Source organism: Pan paniscus, chromosome 7, assembly GCF_029289425.2.
Source record: "Pan paniscus chromosome 7, NHGRI_mPanPan1-v2.0_pri, whole genome shotgun sequence".
In the NCBI taxonomy this organism is placed as follows: domain Eukaryota; kingdom Metazoa; phylum Chordata; class Mammalia; order Primates; family Hominidae; genus Pan; species Pan paniscus.
In genome coordinates, this window is record NC_073256.2 from 85,278,701 (window position 1) to 85,297,625 (window position 18,925).

General features: G+C 40.1%; 1 protein-coding gene across 10 annotated transcripts in view; it reads left to right on the forward strand.

Moving 5' to 3' along the window:
- Positions 1-18,925, forward strand: part of SULF1 (sulfatase 1) — a 201,954-nt gene that overhangs the window by 88,435 nt on the left and 94,594 nt on the right. For 9 of the 10 annotated variants that reach the window (XM_063606807.1, XM_063606806.1, XM_063606811.1 and 6 more), the window contains 2 exons: positions 8,472-8,544; positions 8,849-9,080. In XM_063606807.1, coding sequence (XP_063462877.1) covers positions 8,909-9,080 — 172 coding nt within the window. In that variant the 5' untranslated portion in view covers positions 8,472-8,544; positions 8,849-8,908. Of the gene's footprint in view, positions 1-8,471; positions 8,545-8,848; positions 9,104-18,925 lie in introns of those variants that run through there. The other variant, XM_063606812.1, reaches the window with a different exon arrangement.

The following is an 18,925-nucleotide window of genomic DNA, read 5'->3' on the forward strand; positions in this document are numbered from 1 at the left end:
AGCAAAGGCATTGGCTTTAATAGGATATTTGATTTTTTTAATGTTCTCCTGTAAGTAATACATTTTGAAAAAAAATACAGCTAATCTCCATAATTTGCCTTGAGCTAGGAACTAGAATTGTCTTTTGAAATGCGAATGCCTCCTTCACACTGTTTCCCAGAGCTTTCTTTCCTGGTCCTCTCTCTGCCTCTGCAGGAGGCCAAGGGATGGAGGAAGGAACTTGTTTCCCCACTCTGCTGTGTTTATACCTGCAAAGAAGTTAGAGAACATTATATTGGCAGTGAACTTGATGGCATAGGAAGTAGGCCAGTGGGCTGGGCGTGGTGGCTCACGCCTGTAATCCCAGCACTATGGGAGGCCAGAACAGGCAGATCACTTGAGGTCAGGAGTTCGAGACCAGCCTGCCAATATGGTGAAAGCCCGTCTCTACTAAAAATATAAAAATTAGCCGGGTGTGGTGGTGCATACCTGTAATCCCAGCTACTTGGGAGGTTGAGAAAAGAGAATCACTTGAACCTGGGAGGCAGAAGTTGCAGTGAGCCAAGATCTTGCCACTGCATTCCAGCCTAGGCAACAGGCAAGACTCCATCTCAAAAAAAAAAAGTATGCCAATGGGGTTCTCTTGACTGCAGCTTCATTTATATAGTAAAGTCAGGTGTTCCTCTTCCTACATACGACTGCAAGATAGTATTTCGAGAAATGATTTTCAGATGGTATATTTATGTTTCGAAACCATTTCTCGTAGTACAAGATAGTGTTTCCAGAAATGCCTTCAAAACATAAATATACCATCTAATTGTCTTTTTAAAAATATTTACTTCAACTTAAATGTATCTCAAGAATTGTGGAACTTTAAAAATTTTTGCATTGCGCCAGATTATGTACATCAGGAAAACAGACTAAAACGAAACATGTATAAAAAATCCCCGAATCTGTCGAAAGTATATTTTTAGTATCTAAGAATGATTGAACTTTATACTGTGAGAAAGATTATGTTTCTTCGTTACTTGAGATATGTGTCTGTGTGTGGGTACATATATTTATACACATATCTTAAGTATGTGTGTGGGCATATGCACGTGTATGTGTGTGTGTGTGTGTGTGGTATGTGCGTGTAGAGAAAGAGAAAGACATGGGGTACTAGTGAAATGTAATGTTTGTGGCATAGACATTAGTGCTCAGCAAACACTTTGGTCCACTAAATTTTCCAGTGCCCTTGCCGTTGAGTGGGGCCACATGACTAGTCTCATCCAATGAAATGTTAGAAGTGAACTGGGTCACTTCCAGGTTGAAGCCCTGAAAAGCTCCTGCACAATTCTTGAGTTTATTCTTCCCTTGCTTCTTGGTCTAGTTATTGCAGCAACAGGACAACACTGCCCCCATCAGTGTGCATCCATGCATGGCTGGGCAGAGCAGAGTTCTCTGCCATTCTATATGTGACTTGCAGTATGAGTGACAAATATGCTTTTATCATATTTGGAATTTCTTTGTTATTGCAACAAACTACTTCTGCTGACTAATGCAATATCTCAAGGTACTTCAGTACAAATAAGCCATAGATATATAAAACCAAAGGCAAATTTAATGAAATTTAATGTAATAAACCATATATTTTAAGACCTAGCTAAGATGCCCAAGACCACATTTTAGTTCTTTTTAACAATATTGCTGCCCTTCCCCCAAACCCACTTTATGTTTTTTCATCAACTTTTATTTTAAGTCCAGGGGTACATGTGCAGGATGTGTAGGTTTGTTACACAGGTAAACGTGTGTCATGGTGGCTTGCTGCACATGTCATCCCATTATCTAGGTATTAAGCCCAGCATCCATTAGCTATTCTTCCTGATGCTCTCCCTCCCCCAACCCTAAAGACCCCCCAACAGGCCCCAGCGTGTGCTGTTCCCCCACATGGGTCCATGTGTTCTCATCATTCACCTCCCACTTATAAGTGAGAACATGTGCTGTTTGGTTTTCTGTTCCTCCATTAGTTTGCTGAGGATAATGGCTTCCAAGTTCATCCATGTCCCTGCAAAGGACATGATCTTGTTCCTTTTTATCGCTGCATAGTATTTCATGCAAATCCACTTTACCTGAAGTTTCCAATGCCTCTTCTTTTGGAAATCCAGTTGTCTCTTTGTTCTCATTCTCTTGGATCTCACTGCCACCATTGAAACCATTGATCATTTGGACCACAATTGGTCACCAATGACCATTATTAGTCCCTTTAGACACTTTGTAACATATGCTTCAGGAATACTGAGTTCTTCTGGTGGTTTTCATAATATCTAGATCACTTTGTTTTCCTTTGTCTTGTTAATTTCATCTGAAAGAAGCTGGACAAATTTTAATTTGGACTTTATGCATTCTCTAAAATGCCCTTCGGAAGCGTGTTTTTATATGGTTTTAGTACCTGCTTTTATGAGGCAGAGTCTCAAAGGCACATTTCTCACTTCATCCTTCTCACTCTTCAACTCTCACTTCATCCTTCCCACTCTTCAACTCCATCTATTTTCTTCCTCCCTGAGAAGACAGAGAGAAAACCTAGAAAACTTAAGTTTATTTATTTCTATGTTTTGTAATGCAATAGATTATTGAAAAAATTCAATATATATATGAATTAAGCCAAAAAGTAAAATCTGTCCCTCTCCCTCACCATACACCAGGGATAACCAACACTCACCACTGTGTGAATAGATGAGCTTTGAAGATTCCTTCCAATTTCAAGATTCACAGTGTTGTGTGGCAGGAGGAGAGGAGAAAGGAAGATCTCATCATTTAGCCAAATATTTCCCCACAGGTGTTCCAGGTCATAGGCATACACTTTTCAGCTGTCATTGTTTGTTGGAAGAGGATTTATTATTGGAGGAGAATAAAAGTGTTACTACACCAGGAGGGGATGATTGTCTATCTTCTTTGCTTGGAGTTGTAATAAATTAGACCAGGAAACAGGCTTTCTGGAGATTAACAGTAGGTGAACTTGCCAGCTGTGGGGTTGTTAAAAGAAGAAATTAGCTTCTTCGTGGATTCATGTATCTTATAAAGAAGATAGCACATCCTGAAGGCTTACTCTAAAGAAAAGAAGTAATCTCTGGGAGACTCAAAAGCCAAAATTAAGGGGAAAGGGCCATGTTAACTGATCCTAAGAAATGTATGTAGACAGCAATGTAGGATGGGAAGATGAGATGTGGGTACCAGCTTCTTGCTGGTGTAATTCTACTTCGCTTGCCTCTGACAATAATCTAAGTGTGTTCTGGCTAAATTCAGCTTCGCATAACTGCATAATCTCCCCTGCCCCTGCTGTTTCAACTGGTTATGGTGTCCCTTTTTTCTCTGGCCTAACTATAAAGTGCCATTGCTTTGTACTAGAAATAATTCTTTTGCCCCATCCAAGAGAGGTTTATTTCTGTGGCGAGTGGGTTGTTCTGACCCTGTCCCTTGCATACTTCAGATGCGTGGGCATTCATTTGTAAAATTTTGTGTTATCCTTGGGTAATAAAAAACACAGAATTTTATCACTCATCAACAACTTTTATCTGAGACCAGGCATTTAGAACTGAGGACAGTTTCAAGGCTTTAAGGAAAAAAAGTAAATGAGAAGCTTGTGACTAGGGCCAGACCTACAGCCTTAAATGTGAGAGTCTGGGCTTAACTATAGAACAAGGCACACTATAAGCCAGCAATTCTCAAACCCTTTGGTTGTCTCAGTATCCCTTTATATAATTAAACTTTATTGAAGACCCTTGCCCCAACAGTTTTTATGTGGATTATAATTATTAATACTTAGAAGTGAAAACTGAGAAAATTTTCAAATATTTGATTCTTTTGAAAATAATAAATCTATTATATGTTAACCTAAATGATATATTTTATTAAAAAAAACTATACTTTCCAAACAAAAAAATTGTGAATAAATTATGAATTCATTTTACATTTTTGCAAATCTCTTTATCTGAAAAGAAGGAAGTCGAATTCTTATTTCTGCTTCTACATTCAATCTGTTGAAATACACTGTTCTGGCTGAAGTACAGTAATAAAATCCAGAATCACATGAATAAGTAGTTGGAAAGTAGAAGCATTTTAATAGCTTTTTCAGATACTTATAGATATTTTCTGATACTACAACAAAACTTGGCAAGTGATAATTCATTAAAGGTTAGTCGTATTAAGAAATCTGAAGCCATATCAATGAACTTTTCATTCTGTTACAATAGAATCCATTGGTCATCTTGTACTTCAAATGAATTTTTTATTCATGTAAGATTTTGTAGCACTGTGATTATTTGGGAATTTGGTTCACTGAACTATGCGAATATTCTAAATATTGACTCATTTCATTTTACAATATCAAAAAATAACATTTGTTAACATCACTACCATTGTCATCAGAAAAAGTTTTACTTATTGGGAGTCTGCCAAGTGTAGTATACAAGTTTTCCAGAATTCTAATTTTAACTTGAAAGGTAGATTTCTATCATTGGTAACAAACACTGTCAATTGTTTCCCTTGAAATGATAGGCTTATTTCATTCATTATTTGAGAAAATGTCTGCCAAATATCCAAGTCTAAAAAATTCTTTTAAGTAAAAGTAGTGTTTCATTTTTTTTTGTTTTGTTTTGTTTAAAGCCACTTTAGCTTGCAGCTCAGCCACCTTCATGCTTTTCCTCAAGACAGCCATCATACTCCCCCAGCCACCAAGGGACTTTGTGTGAACCTCTTATCTCAGAAAACACAACAGTGAAAAGAAAAGATGTGTACTCAAGGTCAAGGTTTAATAAAATTAGTGGTTTTACTGCTTCATCTTAAGTGAAGCTGGTTTTTTTGTTGTTGTTTTTGTTTGTTTGTTTTTACTATATGTGAAGCTTTTATCATTCATGCTAAGACAAAAGCGGAAAGCAGTTCTACCTACTATTGCTCTTATGCCATCTGTAGAAATGTCAGCACAGTGAAGAAAGCAAATAATGTGTCAGTATTCTTATCAAAATAGTTCTGACCTCATGAACCTCCCAAAAGGGTCACAGGGTCCTCCAAACGTCGCAAACTATACTTTGGACATTGCTGCTGTGGACAAAAGCAAGGTGCTTTTGATATATTGGCCACCATCCCCTCTAGAGACCTAGCACCAAGCTGCCCAGCCAAAGGGGGGATTGGGGAAGACAGAGGTCCCCTTAAACCTTTGGGAGCAACAGGGCTTCAGTTTAGATTGGGGTATTGTGGAACAAACATATGTGACCTAAACTTCCTATCCAGTTGGCTGGACATCTTTCCAGTCTTTTTTTTTTTTTTTCTTTTACATGTGACTTGAAACATTTAATGCCACTTTTATAGTTTGGCTTGACCGCCCTAAGCCACCCTAAACAAAGTCTTGTAAACTTTCCACACCAATTGACCATAACTACAACTGCTGTTTTCATTTTATGGCTTGGAGTAAAAGCAACTTATATCCTGGTCTTGACTGGTGAAGAATAGAACACTGTTCTTCAAACTCACTCTGTATGTGTGAGAAAAACCTTTCTACATTTCTTTCATTTTCTACTCTTTCTCAAGACAAATTGTTAGTCTCTAAGGACTCTTGTTGTCCCCCACAAAGTATCCAATTCAAACATTGCATCCTTGTCTCTTCTGTCAAGCTCCGCATTTTGTCTGTCAGGACTTTTTTCCCTTCTTTACTTCTTTTCCTTCTAGAGCTGGAAACCAGGCAGTTAAGAGGATGACAGGCTTTAAAAGGTCATTTTTGAATAAAGAATTGTCTGTGTGCAGTGTTTCTAGAGTGGCATGTTTTGTGTGTTTTAGTGAAGGAAGGTGAGATAGAGAGAGGACTCGTGCTGGCCAGACTAGTCAAAAAATTCAATTTTCTTGACCACTTAATGTATATCCTTGTGGGTATGAATTCCCTGAATTGAATGTTGGTGGTGGTAGGAAGAAGCTGACCAAAAGTTCCAAAGTTCTAGTGAGACAGGAGGAATAAACTTTAAAGATCTGTTGCCCAGCAAGGTGACCACAGTTAATAACAATGAATTAATTGTATGTTTCAAAAATGCTAACAGAATAGATTCTTAAATGTTATCACTACAAAAAAAATGATAAGCATGTGAGGAGATAGACATGTTAATTAGCTTGATATAATCATTCCACAATGTACACATATATCAAAACATCAAATTGAACCCTGTAAATATATACAATTATCATTTGTCAATAAAAATAAAAATTTTAATTAAAAAAATAAGATAAACTGTGGCAGAAAAAAATGTAGATCTTTTCTGCACCTTTCATTCACCAGAAAGGAAGTTCACTTCATAGGAAAAAACCACTCTCTCTTTTCCATATTAGGAAATGATTTTTGATGTAGTTTATACAAAGGTATCATTAAAGCTAATTTGCTTTTTCCTAAAGGAAGAAGTAAAGTAAATAAGATAAAGAAAAGAATAACCAGCAATGTTGATTGGGTTCCAGCAAAGGTTATCAGCATCTGAATTGTCAAGAACTTTCAGCTTCTTGTATTGCTGATTATTTAAACTCAAATGCCACTGTTTGTCTAACGCAGTGAGCCTGTAACTGTTCCTACCTGGTTGCTACCATCAGCAGGGGTTCATTTACGGTATAGTGGATGCACAAAGGCCCTCTTCACAAACTCTCCCTTCACATACCTCTGCAGGCCTTGAGAGGTGAGCAAAGTTTTTGCTACTTAAGGAACCAACCTCTAAGAAATTTCTGTATTTAACTATTTAGCCTGACCCATGCTTTGTGAGAACAAGCCATTGTTCATCATTTTATTACTTTAGTTTTCCTGTCCCTTCATGCCTGTATCAGGTTTCTCACGATTTAAAACAAATGCACAGAAACCAAACAGTCAGTGCAGAATAATTGCAGGCTTTCAGTGTTCAGCATGCACAGCAATCACTGTGGAATCACCCTGAGTTATTAAGAAGAAAGCACCAAATCTTACATTAGTGACTTCTACAGGGCTGCGTTATCAATTGGAGCTGTCTTGTTTGTTGCAGATAATGTAGTCAGGACTGCCTGGCTGCAGACACTAGAGTTTTGTTTAAAAACCGATTTCTTCTTGTCTCTTTCTCTCTCTTGCAGTATAATTACAGGCTGCGGAGTGAAAAGCATTAGAACTGTTTACAAAACAGCTCATAAAGTTTAAAATAATGGGGATACGTGTGTGTGTTTGTGTAAAACAAAATAATGTGTATGGTAGGGGTAAACAATATCCAGTCTTTCTTCTTTCACTACCCCCTGTCACCCTCCAGAATTAAGGGCATGAAGTTGAGAGATGGAGCCCTTTCCTCCTGCTATGCGATGCTTACACTTAATTAGTTATGCCTACTTATCCAATGCCAGTTTATTGTTGCAGATCAAAATACAGATTCTCAGGTGTATGGGGACTGAGTGGCTGATGAAACAGACTGCTATCTAATTAATTTTAGGGCAGTCTAAATTCCCATAAAGATGTTCCCTCATGACATATGAGAGAAAGATTTTATTTTTTTAATGAGCCCTTTGCTATCTTTCCAAGAGAAAAGCTTTCAGCAGGTTAGTGTTCCAAAGTGAGAGGGGCATTTTTCCAACCCTTTCAAAAGCCTCCTTCTGTGCAGCTTCGCAAAGATTTTGCAGCTCGCCCTTCTGGATTTTATTTATTTATTTTTTAATGCGGAAGGGTAGCCGCTGACCCCAGCCTCGGGGCCAATCAATCATTTTGCTTTGCAGGTTTAAGATCTGTGACAAAGCGAAACCCCTGTGCTATCTGTGCCTTACCAGTCTCACCAACAATAAGCCTGGTGACTGACAATCGAGAGGGGGCTCTGTCCACATAGGTGCCGGCACAAGCTGAGGACATGAGTGGGACAGAGGAACCAGCCTTGCACGGAGGAAGCACCTTTTCCTTCTGGTGATTGATTGATGGGGGACAGTGAGGAGGTTTTCAGAGGCTGGAAAAAATTGTCCCAGTCACTTACTATGAAGTCTTTGTCAGCAGAAAAGACTCTCCGGGGTAGAGAATGATATAATGCAGATGACAAATGACAGGTGTGTGTTTCGTTCTGCTTGCTAGGTACTCAGTATCACACGCAGGTGAGTCAGCGCTCCCCAACACGCCCCTTGCGCCATCTGCTCCCCACATGCAAACACTCGTTCCCAATGCTCTGTGGTTTCCCTGGCACTGCTGGCTCTTCCTAATCGATCGTCAGCTCCGTTGGGGATGTGTAAAGTACTGTCAGAGTGTGAGCAGGGTGATACCTTACCACCCTTTTATGGAGCTGATTATGAAATGAAGATAGCATTTGAATCATTTGTTAGCAGTTCTGAAAGTTGTTTCCTTCTGTTCCTCCCTTTTGGAGCACAGAAGAAAAAATATATGTAATATATACACATATAATATGCTGTTGCAAGAGACTACTTCAGATCGAAAATCTGTTTTTAAAATCATTGACTGATATTTCCTTTGTATTTTTTTCTCCCCCTTCCAGGACCCTATCTGCAGATGTTCTGAATACCTCTGAGAATAGAGATTGATTATTCAACCAGGATACCTAATTCAAGGTATTAGCTCTCGTCAGAAAGCTTTTACATTTGAGCTCTGTGTTGGAAATTCTATTTTGGCAATGAATTGAAATAGGAAAAGTTGGAATGAGAATAAAGGACAAAAGTGAATTTGCAAAATAATCAAGTGCTTAAAAAACTACCCAGCACTTGTGAGGGTTTGCTATTTCTGACTCATGTGCAACCCTGTCTCTGCCAGCTTATGTGCCAATACTGACTTATTTGTAGCCCTTTCTCTGCAACTGTGCTTGGAGTTTGGATTTCATTTTAGTCTCACCATCTCCGTTTTTCTCTGACTGCCCAGAACTCCAGAAATCAGGAGACGGAGACATTTTGTCAGTTTTGCAACATTGGACCAAATACAATGAAGTATTCTTGCTGTGCTCTGGTTTTGGCTGTCCTGGGCACAGAATTGCTGGGAAGCCTCTGTTCGACTGTCAGATCCCCGAGGTTCAGAGGACGGATACAGCAGGAACGAAAAAACATCCGACCCAACATTATTCTTGTGCTTACCGATGATCAAGATGTGGAGCTGGGTGAGACACTGGACTCTTCACTTGTTAGTCTCTTTTGTTCAGATGATTTATTGAGTCTCAGGATTATCAGTAGACATTCTGAGGCTTTGCACTTAATTATTGCACATTAACCAACACCCTAGTTTATGCAATGAACTTGTATTGATCATAAGGCATTTGGTTTGTGTTTCAGCATTACTTTTCTGATGTTATGCTTTTGAAATGGTCAGGGAAGGGGCCTGGGGGAGTAGGACAATGGAGAAAGAGGGTCAGCACTGAAGACTGTAGAAGGAAAGGATTGAAAGCCTTCAGTTAAGACATTGTAAAAATATTTGGGCAAAGTTGTTTCAAAGAGTATGAGGATGTGACTGTAATTTTATGCAATGGATATGAATATAGACTGATACTAAAGGAACTTTCAGTGGTTATTAGTATTAGAGTGGATTACTTATTCACAGTTTGTTATAGTAATTCTTAGGTAATTCAAAGTTGCAGTGTTCTATATGTCTTTTGGTGGAGAATCCACTTACTACTACCTTAGATATGATGCTTTTTTATTTAGCTTGCCTAGGCTAAGTGTAGAGCACCCAGAAAGCCTGCCAAAATCTAGTGATTCTAACTTACCTTCTATATCATCTGATTGGGTTTCTTACCTTCTCGCCGTCTTCAATGGCCCAGCCCTAGGGTCTTGTTCATAAGCCAAGGGCCAATTCTTCTAGTCCACCTAGTGCAAGGCAGATAGAAAGCTTGCCCCTAGAAGTTGTCACTACCACTCCTCATTTCCTTTCCTGAACCCAAATTCCTTGCTCTCAGGCATCACCCAGCTGTGCTTAGCCATCACATTCAACCTGACTGGTAGTTGAATCTTCTAGCAGAGCATGCTGGGCTTCTTTACCGAGCTCCTGCGGCTCAGGTTCTTGAGGATAAAACTCTTCACGCTGGCACTTGGTCTCCATGGAAGGGGACTTCGGTTTCCCACTTGAAACCAGACGGTGGGATCCCAGTAAAGTTAATTCCTTGGGTTCAGCTGGAAGCAAATGCGCTAAAAAGCCAGCAGATGTCATTATTGCTGACGTTGGTTTGAGGAGTCAACCCAACTTTTTTTTTTTTTTAACAAGGGTATTGATTTTCAGGCGACAGGCCAAAATGAAAGGTGTCACACGTACATGAGTGTGTATTTAGCACATATGATGTTAGTATGTATGTAAGTGGTGGTTTAAATGTTTTCATTCACTTACAGAGCAAGTAATTTTAGCTTTTTTAGAGCCTTGTGGGTCCATTTCAAGTTAGTTTAGTGCCTAAACTAATAGCACAGTTAATAGCACAGTCTCTGCATGAGGATTGCAATGTTAAACATATCCTTTCCCTCTGCTTGACCTCACACCTGAACTCACCTTCCTTAACATCTCACCCATCCATCGCTTTTGCTACAGCTGAGATCTCTGGATCCTCTCATCTTTCCCAGTTTTTCCCTCATCGGTTTGTCACCTGGCCTGCCTGCCTCCTCTAGTCTTGGCCTCTCTTGCCCACCCTTCACTTAATTGCCAGAGTTATCTTTCAAATATCTCTCTGATCAGATCACTTTTCTGCTTAAGTCCCTTCTGTGGTTTCCCTTTGCCATGAGATTATGCCCTTCTCCTCTGTGGGCAAATGAGTTCTGAGCCTTGCGGCCCCTGCCTGTCCCCAAGGCTGTTTCCCTTTCCTCCACTTTCACTCTGTGCTTCATAAACACAATTGCCATCTCCCCAAAGGTGTCTGGTGGCTTCACCCCCCTCGCCTCTATCCATGCCTTTGCACATCTCGTCCCCTCTGCCTTTTCCTCTTTCTCCACCTGGAGAAACCCTACCTGTTCTTCATAACCCAGTTCATGTCATGTGCTTGGTGTTCCCAAACCAAAACCACCCTCCCCTCCAGCAGCATTGATGGAACTTTCCTTTGCACCCCGAGAACACGACTCCAGCATGGTGCTCATTCTACCATAGCCTTCCATGCCTGTCCCTTCCACTTGACCAAGATCAACCAGAGAGCAAGGGTGTGTTTTATGTTGCACTCCTCATGCACTCCTAGTGCCTGGGAATATAGTGGGCACTAAACTAACTTGAAACAGACCCATAAGGCTCTAAACAAGCTAAAATTCCCAGAAATAAATATAAATATCCATCATCATCTACCTCTTCAATATACAGCACTGTCTTTAAAATATATTAAGAAATTGCTCATAACTTTCTTTTTTAACAGAATTCAAATTTTCAGCCTTGTCTTATAGTTCATTTATTCATCCAGTAAATATTTTCTGAGCAGTTACCAAGTATTGCCTTCTGTTGGAGGCATGTGAATATCATGGTGAAGGGTTATAGACCAGGCTCAGCCAACCCAGATATTTCCTACATATTTGCCTTTAACTCCTTCCTTGATTTTCTAGCCAGATAACATGCTAAGAACTAGCTCATTGGCTGGGTGTGGTCATTCTCGCCTATAATCCCAGCACTTCGGGAGGCTGAGGCAGGCGGATCACCTGAGGTCAGGAGTTCAAGACCAGCCTGGCCAACATAGTGAAACCCCGTCTGTACTAACAGTACAAAAATTAGCCAGGCATGGTGGCGGGCACCTGTAATCCCAGCTACTCCGGAGGCTGAGGCAGGAGAATTGCTTGACCCGTGAGGCAGAGGTTGCAGTGAGCCGAGATCACACCATTGCACTCCAGCCTGGGCTACAGAGCGAGACTCCATTTCAAAACAAAAAAAGAACTGGCTTGTTTAACTCTCACAGTAACTCTAGGAAGTAGTTAATATTCTCTCTTTAATTTAGGTATGAGAAAAATGAGGCTCAGAGAAGTCATGTAGCTTGTGGTGAGCAAGTAAATTGTGAAACCCAGACCTGTATTAGATCTGAGTCTCCACAGCTACGTATTTAACCACTATCCCTTCCATTAATCAGCCATCTACAAATAATTATTAAGCACCTCCTAAAAACAATCGGCAAATGCATAATATTTTAGGTTCTGGGAGAGAGGGAACAGAAGCAAAAGATAGGCCACTGGCAAAAACCAAATGACTAGGAACTACAGTGAACTGTGGGTTGGAGGTCCAGAAAAGACCTCCTTTCTTGGCAGAAAAGTCATGCTCTTGGTAGTGGTTCCCGCTTGATGGAGACTTTTCCTCATTTTTCTGTAATGTGCTCATAATCCTTCTAGAACATTATTGCTCTAGATTTTGGGTGTTGGTTGTTTTGTTTTTGTTTTTTTACCATCTTAACCATTTTTAAGTGTACAATTCAGTACTGTTAAGTACATTTACATTGGTGTGTAACCCATCTCCAGAACTCTTTTCATCTTTCAAAAGTAAAACCCTATACCCATTAAACAGCAACTCCCGTTTCTCTCTCCCTCAATCCTGGCAACTATCATTCTACTTTCTGTCTCTGTGGATTTGACTACTCTAGGTATCTTATATGGGTGAAATCATACAGCATTTATCTTTTTATGACTGGCTTATTTTACTTACCCTCATGTCCTCAAGGCTCATCCATGTTGTAACATGTGTCAGAGTGTCCTTCCTTTTTAATGCTGAATAACTTTTCATTGCATATACGTACCACATTTTTTTAACCCATTCATCCACTGTTGGAAATTTGACCTCCTTTTCCCTATTGTGGATAATGCTGCTGTGAACATGGGTGTACAAGACCTTGCTTTTAGTTATTTTGGAGCTATACCCAGAAGTGGAATTGCTGGATCATATGATACTTTTATTTTTATTATTTTGAGGAACCACCTTACTGTTCTCCATAGCAACTCACCATGTTATGTTCCCTCCAACTGAGCACAACTGTCATAATTTTTCCACATCCATGCCCACACTTGTTATTTTCTGGTTTTGTTTTTAATAGTAGCCATCCTAATGGGCATGAAGTGGTATCTCATTGTCACTTTGATATGGTTAGGTTTTGTTTTGTTTTTTACTCCAGTGCAATTTTCTTTGCCAAGTGCTTTAATAAATCTTCACCTAATGCAAACCTTTTTGCACCTGTAATGCTGTAGGCAATTTTGGCTACTGTGCCTCCAAAAAGAAAGTAACAGACTTAGTAAAGACTTAGAAAAACAATTATGAAAATTCTAATAGGATACTTTTCTCACTGGGAAAGCATAAAACAATCCTATCTGTTTATCTAGAAAGATGAAGGCTGAGAAGGGCTATAATCAAAGTTTATAAAATCGAGCCAGGGAGGAAAGTACTAGTTCATAATGAGCAGGAGCCCTTCCCTTCACTTTCAGGACAAATAAACTATTACTCTGTAAAGGGAGTAAGACACATAAGGAATTCATTAATAAAAGTACTAGAACCTTGCATATGGATAACACTTTATCTTTTTCCAAAGAACGTTTTGTTCACATTATTGTGAATGAATATTGCCATCTCACATGAGTTGGGTGGGTAGGACAAAGATCATCATCCCAGGAGGAAACAGCCTGTGGAAAGATGAAATGGCTTAACTATGGTCCCCTTACTTCTGAATTTGCTTTTCCCACAACTTAAGAAGTTGTTCACGTTGTGCCTATACCCGTAAGTACTTCAGAGTTTTAGGCTAGAATAATGAGTGGAAGATTTACAATTTTTTAAGCTAAGTAAACACGCAAGGAAGTGATCAACATAAAGTTCAGGATAATGGCTACCACTGGGGAAAAAGTGATGACCGAGAGCATCAGTACATTCACATTCTATTTCAAAATTGAAAAAATATATATCTGAAAGAATATAATCATGTTAAGTTTTGTTAAAGCTAGGAGATGCGTTATTTATTCTGTTACACCCTACACTTGAAATATTTTATAAATCAGAAGGAAGAAAATAAAAAATGTTTGAGGGACTCCTAACTTTCTGAGCCTAGCATCAAAGAAATTGGGCTCTAAATCTTTCCCAAATGGCCTTTGGTGCTACTCTGAGAAACAAAATACTGAGCAGATTAGACCATTGATCTGACTTAACATGGCATTTCTTACATTCCTAGGAAATTGACCTGACAGGAACATCTCAGTAACATTGACCCGATGTTTCTCTTAGATCATATGTATAGGGAAGCTATGAGTACATGGAGATATTTTGTTTCTTTAAAGCAAAAGCCAGAACACAAGATATTCAGACCAGAGCCAGCCCACAGATGTATGTTGTTTGATGAGCATACTTTTCAGAATTAAGGCAATATTTTAAAATCATATTTTAAAATATATATAACATACAAAAAAATCAGATTCTGACATTTCTTGAAAATTCAAAAAATGAAGGCTTGTATTCCCATGAAGCAGTCATCACTTGGATGTTTGAAGGGGAGCTGCAGCTGCTCTCGGACATTGGGATCCCCCACTACTGTGTTGTCCCTCAATACTTATGCCAAGGTGCAGGTGCCATTTATCATTGACCATACTGCTGTTTTTCTTATAGTCAGGAAAAGCTCTATAAACCATGTCTCTATCAAAGGTAAAACAATAAAAAGACACAAAAACCCTCTGACTTTTCTTATACCTGGCTGCCTTCACTTGCCTACCTTATCTGTGTAGCCCTGTAGGCATGTTAACTTCCATTCCTGTAAGTAGCTTTTAATGGCCTTGTGCTCTTTTGGAGGGGCCAGGAGGAAATAATGAGTCTTAGTGATCTGGAAACATTCCAGACTAATTTATTATCTTCTCTTTTTTCCCTTCTTCTCCCAACTACCTTTTCCCCCTTTGGTTTTAGGTAAAAAACATCTTTTTTTTTTCTTGCCAATTCCATAGTTTGGGTAGAAAAAAAAAATACCATTTAATTTTGTTATTTTTTATATGCTTATGCTTTTAGAATTAGAATATTCAATAGATCATACAGGCATTTTAATAAAGGAAATGTCACTGTTTCATGTTTCATACTTTACTTTGAAAATAACTGTTGGCATGTGAAAATGGCAGGGAAGTACCTAATACAAACGACTTAAATATTTAAAGCATTAGCCTTACTTCATCATAAAAGAATGACATCGACAAACACCCCTCCACAATCAGTAAGAGCTGGGTTTGCTTGTTGTTGTCAATCTTCAAACCATGAATGCTCTAATCCACATGGAAGTGTCTCTCTAGGAAGCCAGGTGTATATGAATCCCACATGTCTGGGATTTCCATAAGTGATAATGACAATATTTACTGTTGAATTTCTGGTTCTGCAAGTTTTTCTGGACATGACAAACAGGTTTGATGAAATTTTTAATGTTTAGTAATACAAAATACTGTATACTCAAATGCTAAGATATATGTTTCGGGAAAGGTAAAGCTTTGTTTTGAAGTTTAAACATGTCAATGAAGTAATTCAGGATCTCCATGTGATTTTAGCAAAGTCATCCAAATTAGGGGGACATTTTCTCCGATCCTTTTTCATACAAATGATTTTTGTATGAAATCATTCTGTATGAAATGATTTTGGGAATCAAGTAGTTGGAGTATATAAAGTGATTTAAATTCCTCACTATGGTTCTGTCTAGCCACAACCTATCACATACTCCATCCAAAGCACTATTCCTGGAGCTTGATTTTTAACTGTGCCAAAATTGCCAACATGGTGGATCTTGATGGATTCCTGAAGGGTGGCACTTCTCCCACTCCCAGCCACCGCTGACCTCTTCAGCATCCTGGTCCACAGCCGATGTCTGTCACAGCATCCGCCTGCAGGAGCAATGGAAGATGTTCTCAGTCCCAGCCTGGAACTGGGGCACTGGGACAGTGTGTCTTGGCAGTCCTGTGGCCTGGACCTTCCCTCTCATCAAGCCAGCCCAGTCAGCAGTGCATGCACACCAGCTACACAGACATAATCACGGTTGCTTCAGAGCATTTGTGTCTGGCTCCCACTTCATGGGACAACTTAAAATAACAATGAAGTTGGGCTTTTTGCTTGGGGTGAGGAGTCAGTGTGTGTAGAAAAGGGAAGAATTGATATTTGTATTTGAAAACCAATATCAACATTTTAAGTCTTACAGCATAGAAAAGGTAGTTGACCTCTGTTCTCTCCTCCAGCTTTTGGACTTCAGATGTAGATTACAGAGAAGAAGATGGAGGAGGCAGGAGAAAATTTAATGTGATGGGGTTGAGGTGAGCACCTAGGGCAACCACAGCCACGTCGGCACACTCCTTGCAGGAAGTACTTGATGGCATCCTGCCGTTTGCTCAGCAACAACCTTGTAAACTAGTCGGAGTGGGGAGCGCTATTAGAAGCTCCATTTTACAGATGAGAAACGCAAACCAAAAAAGGATAAATGACTTGCTCAGGCTAAGCTGTGGCAAAATCCAAATGTTTTCCCACATGTTCAAGTCTAGGGCTCTTTCCCTTCTCATCTTTATCATCCTCACCCCTGCCTTGTGAATCTGATTATGAGGGTTCAGCTTTACAATTCATATCATTCCTATGAAATAATTGTTGTAATAACTGAGAATCAGCACCGTTTGCATTTCAGGCACCCAAGGCCTGAAACCTACAGAAGTGAAGAGCTTCAGCTTAAAACAAAACTGAGCCCTTCCACTTATCGGACAGACATTGTCCTGTCCACTGCTCTCAACAGCTGTGAATAAATAACTATGAGTTTTATTACAGAATCATTTTTAGTAAGGTTTGCCAATAAAAAAATCAATGGCACAATCACAGTGGGAATATATACAGGGTAAGGCAGTGTTATTGACTGACATTAATCATTGCACAGCCATTAAAAGGTGCTCGATGCTTTCCTTACTGGTACACACTAACACAGTGGAGTGAAGAGATTCAGATTCCTGCACACCGTCATCTGTCTCTACCCAGAGAATCCATAGAGATCAGAGGCAACAATTAACGCCACCATGGCAGTCAGCAGCTAAAGACAGACAGATCCACAGCCCACTCATGCCTCATCTGTGCCTGAGCCACTGAGACCATTTCAGCCTTGAGGGGAGGGTAGGAGACAGGTGTTAATGTCAGTCAGTATCTCTTCTAAGAGGCGAGAAGAATCAAAAGATGAGACTGCAGAAAGAGAGACCTATCGCGACTGCAAGCAGACGTCAATTCTGTTTCTCATCTTGAAAATGTCAATGTCACAGCCAGCATTCAGCCTAGATAGAGCTCAAGAGCATGGTCTCTGGGAAGACTGCCTGCATTTACTTCTGGGTTCTGCTACTGAGGGTCTGTGTGGCCCTAGGCACAGCATGATTTAGCCTTCTGCACCTCCATTTCATTATCTGTGATATAGGAATAATAGCCACTAGCACCCACCACAAAGGATTATTGTCTGGATCAAATTAATTGCTCATGTGAAGCACTTAGAAGAGAACCTGGCTGAGAGTAAGTAGAAAATCAATGTTTCTTTTTCCTGTCTACAATATACCTTATAGTCTTGGCAGTGATCTAAGCCACCTAGATCACTCAAAATGAGGCACCCACTACAGTCTCTTCCAGCTCTAGGCTTCCCTGATTCTGTGTCCAACCTAGAATACTTCTCCAGGTGAGATTCACTGAGAGGCAGCTTCAGCTTCACCCAGGTTTCGTTAGAAACACAAATTCTCAGGCCCCATCCTGGACTTACTAAGCCAGTATCTTGGGGTGGGTACAGGATTCTAGGGCTTATTATGCCCTTCAGGTGATTTTTTAAAGTTGGACAAGCATTGTCTCAGAATCTCTTTACTGAGAACCTTCAAGCCAGATTCCCACTTTTTGTTTTGTTTTTATGAGACAGAGTCTCGCTTTGTCCCCCAGGCTGAAGTGCAGTGGCGCGATCTTGGCTCACTGCAACCTCTGCCTCCTGGGTTCAAGCAATTCTCCTGCCTCAGCTTCCCAAGTAGCTGGGTCTACAGGCACATGCCATCATGCTGGCTAATTTTTGTATTTTCAGTAGGGACAGGGTTTTACCATGTCGGCCAGACTGGTCTTGAATTCCACGCCTCAGGTGATTTGCCCACCTTGGCCTCCCAAAGTGCCGGGATTACAGGCGTGAGCCACTGAGCCCGGCCCGAGATTCCCACTTTCAAGGACCCCAGTGGTGGAGCTGTACTCTTAACAGTGCCTATGGGGATCCAGTGTTGTCTTGGTTCCTTTTGACGTGTGGACTGGTGGGAGCCAGGGCATCTGGAGGGATTGCTTGGGAGCCCTACACAATCAGCTCAGTTAGTTAAGAAAAGGATGATACTGAGAATGAGAGGAGAATCCTAGCTGGGGCACTTCTAGCAGTGATGAATTGGGATAAGTTTTAGCCCCTGTTTTTATATTATTTTGACTTTAAATCAGATTTCTACCTCTGTCCCATATTTGTAGTCTAAATGAGTCTGTAAACTAGAGATTACAGTGCTGTGATTCAGAACCTTGGATGATGGCCTCAGCTGCATTTTTCTTTTATTTGAATTCTGCTAAGGCTCATAAAGGAAACTGGGAGCTTGTTCTTTGAAATAGACTACTGGACAATGAAAAGCCATCAACGGGGTTTGCTGTTTTCCCCAAATTCAAGATACTCAGTAACTAACTACTGCAGAGATCTAAAGAGGAGCAATGAGACATGGTAGACATCTTCAGTGTCACCTTTCACCCTCTTTCCACTTCTACATCTCCGTTCATCCACTTATCTACAGGATATTCCCCCTGTGTGATCAACCAACACAAATATAAAATGCAACATTTCTAAAATGGGGTTTTAAAATCTCCCATAAGACATATTCCTTTTTAGTTACTTCTTCACCATCAGTGAAACTATTGGTTTCCAGTTTTCTTCTCATGGTGAAAACTTCAAGGTGTTAGCCAACTCCCAGCCTTCTCATGCATCACCACATCACTTGGGTCTGCTTCTTAGGGTCGCTCTGTGTCAGAGGCATAGTCGTCCGAGTTCTTCTTTCCTCA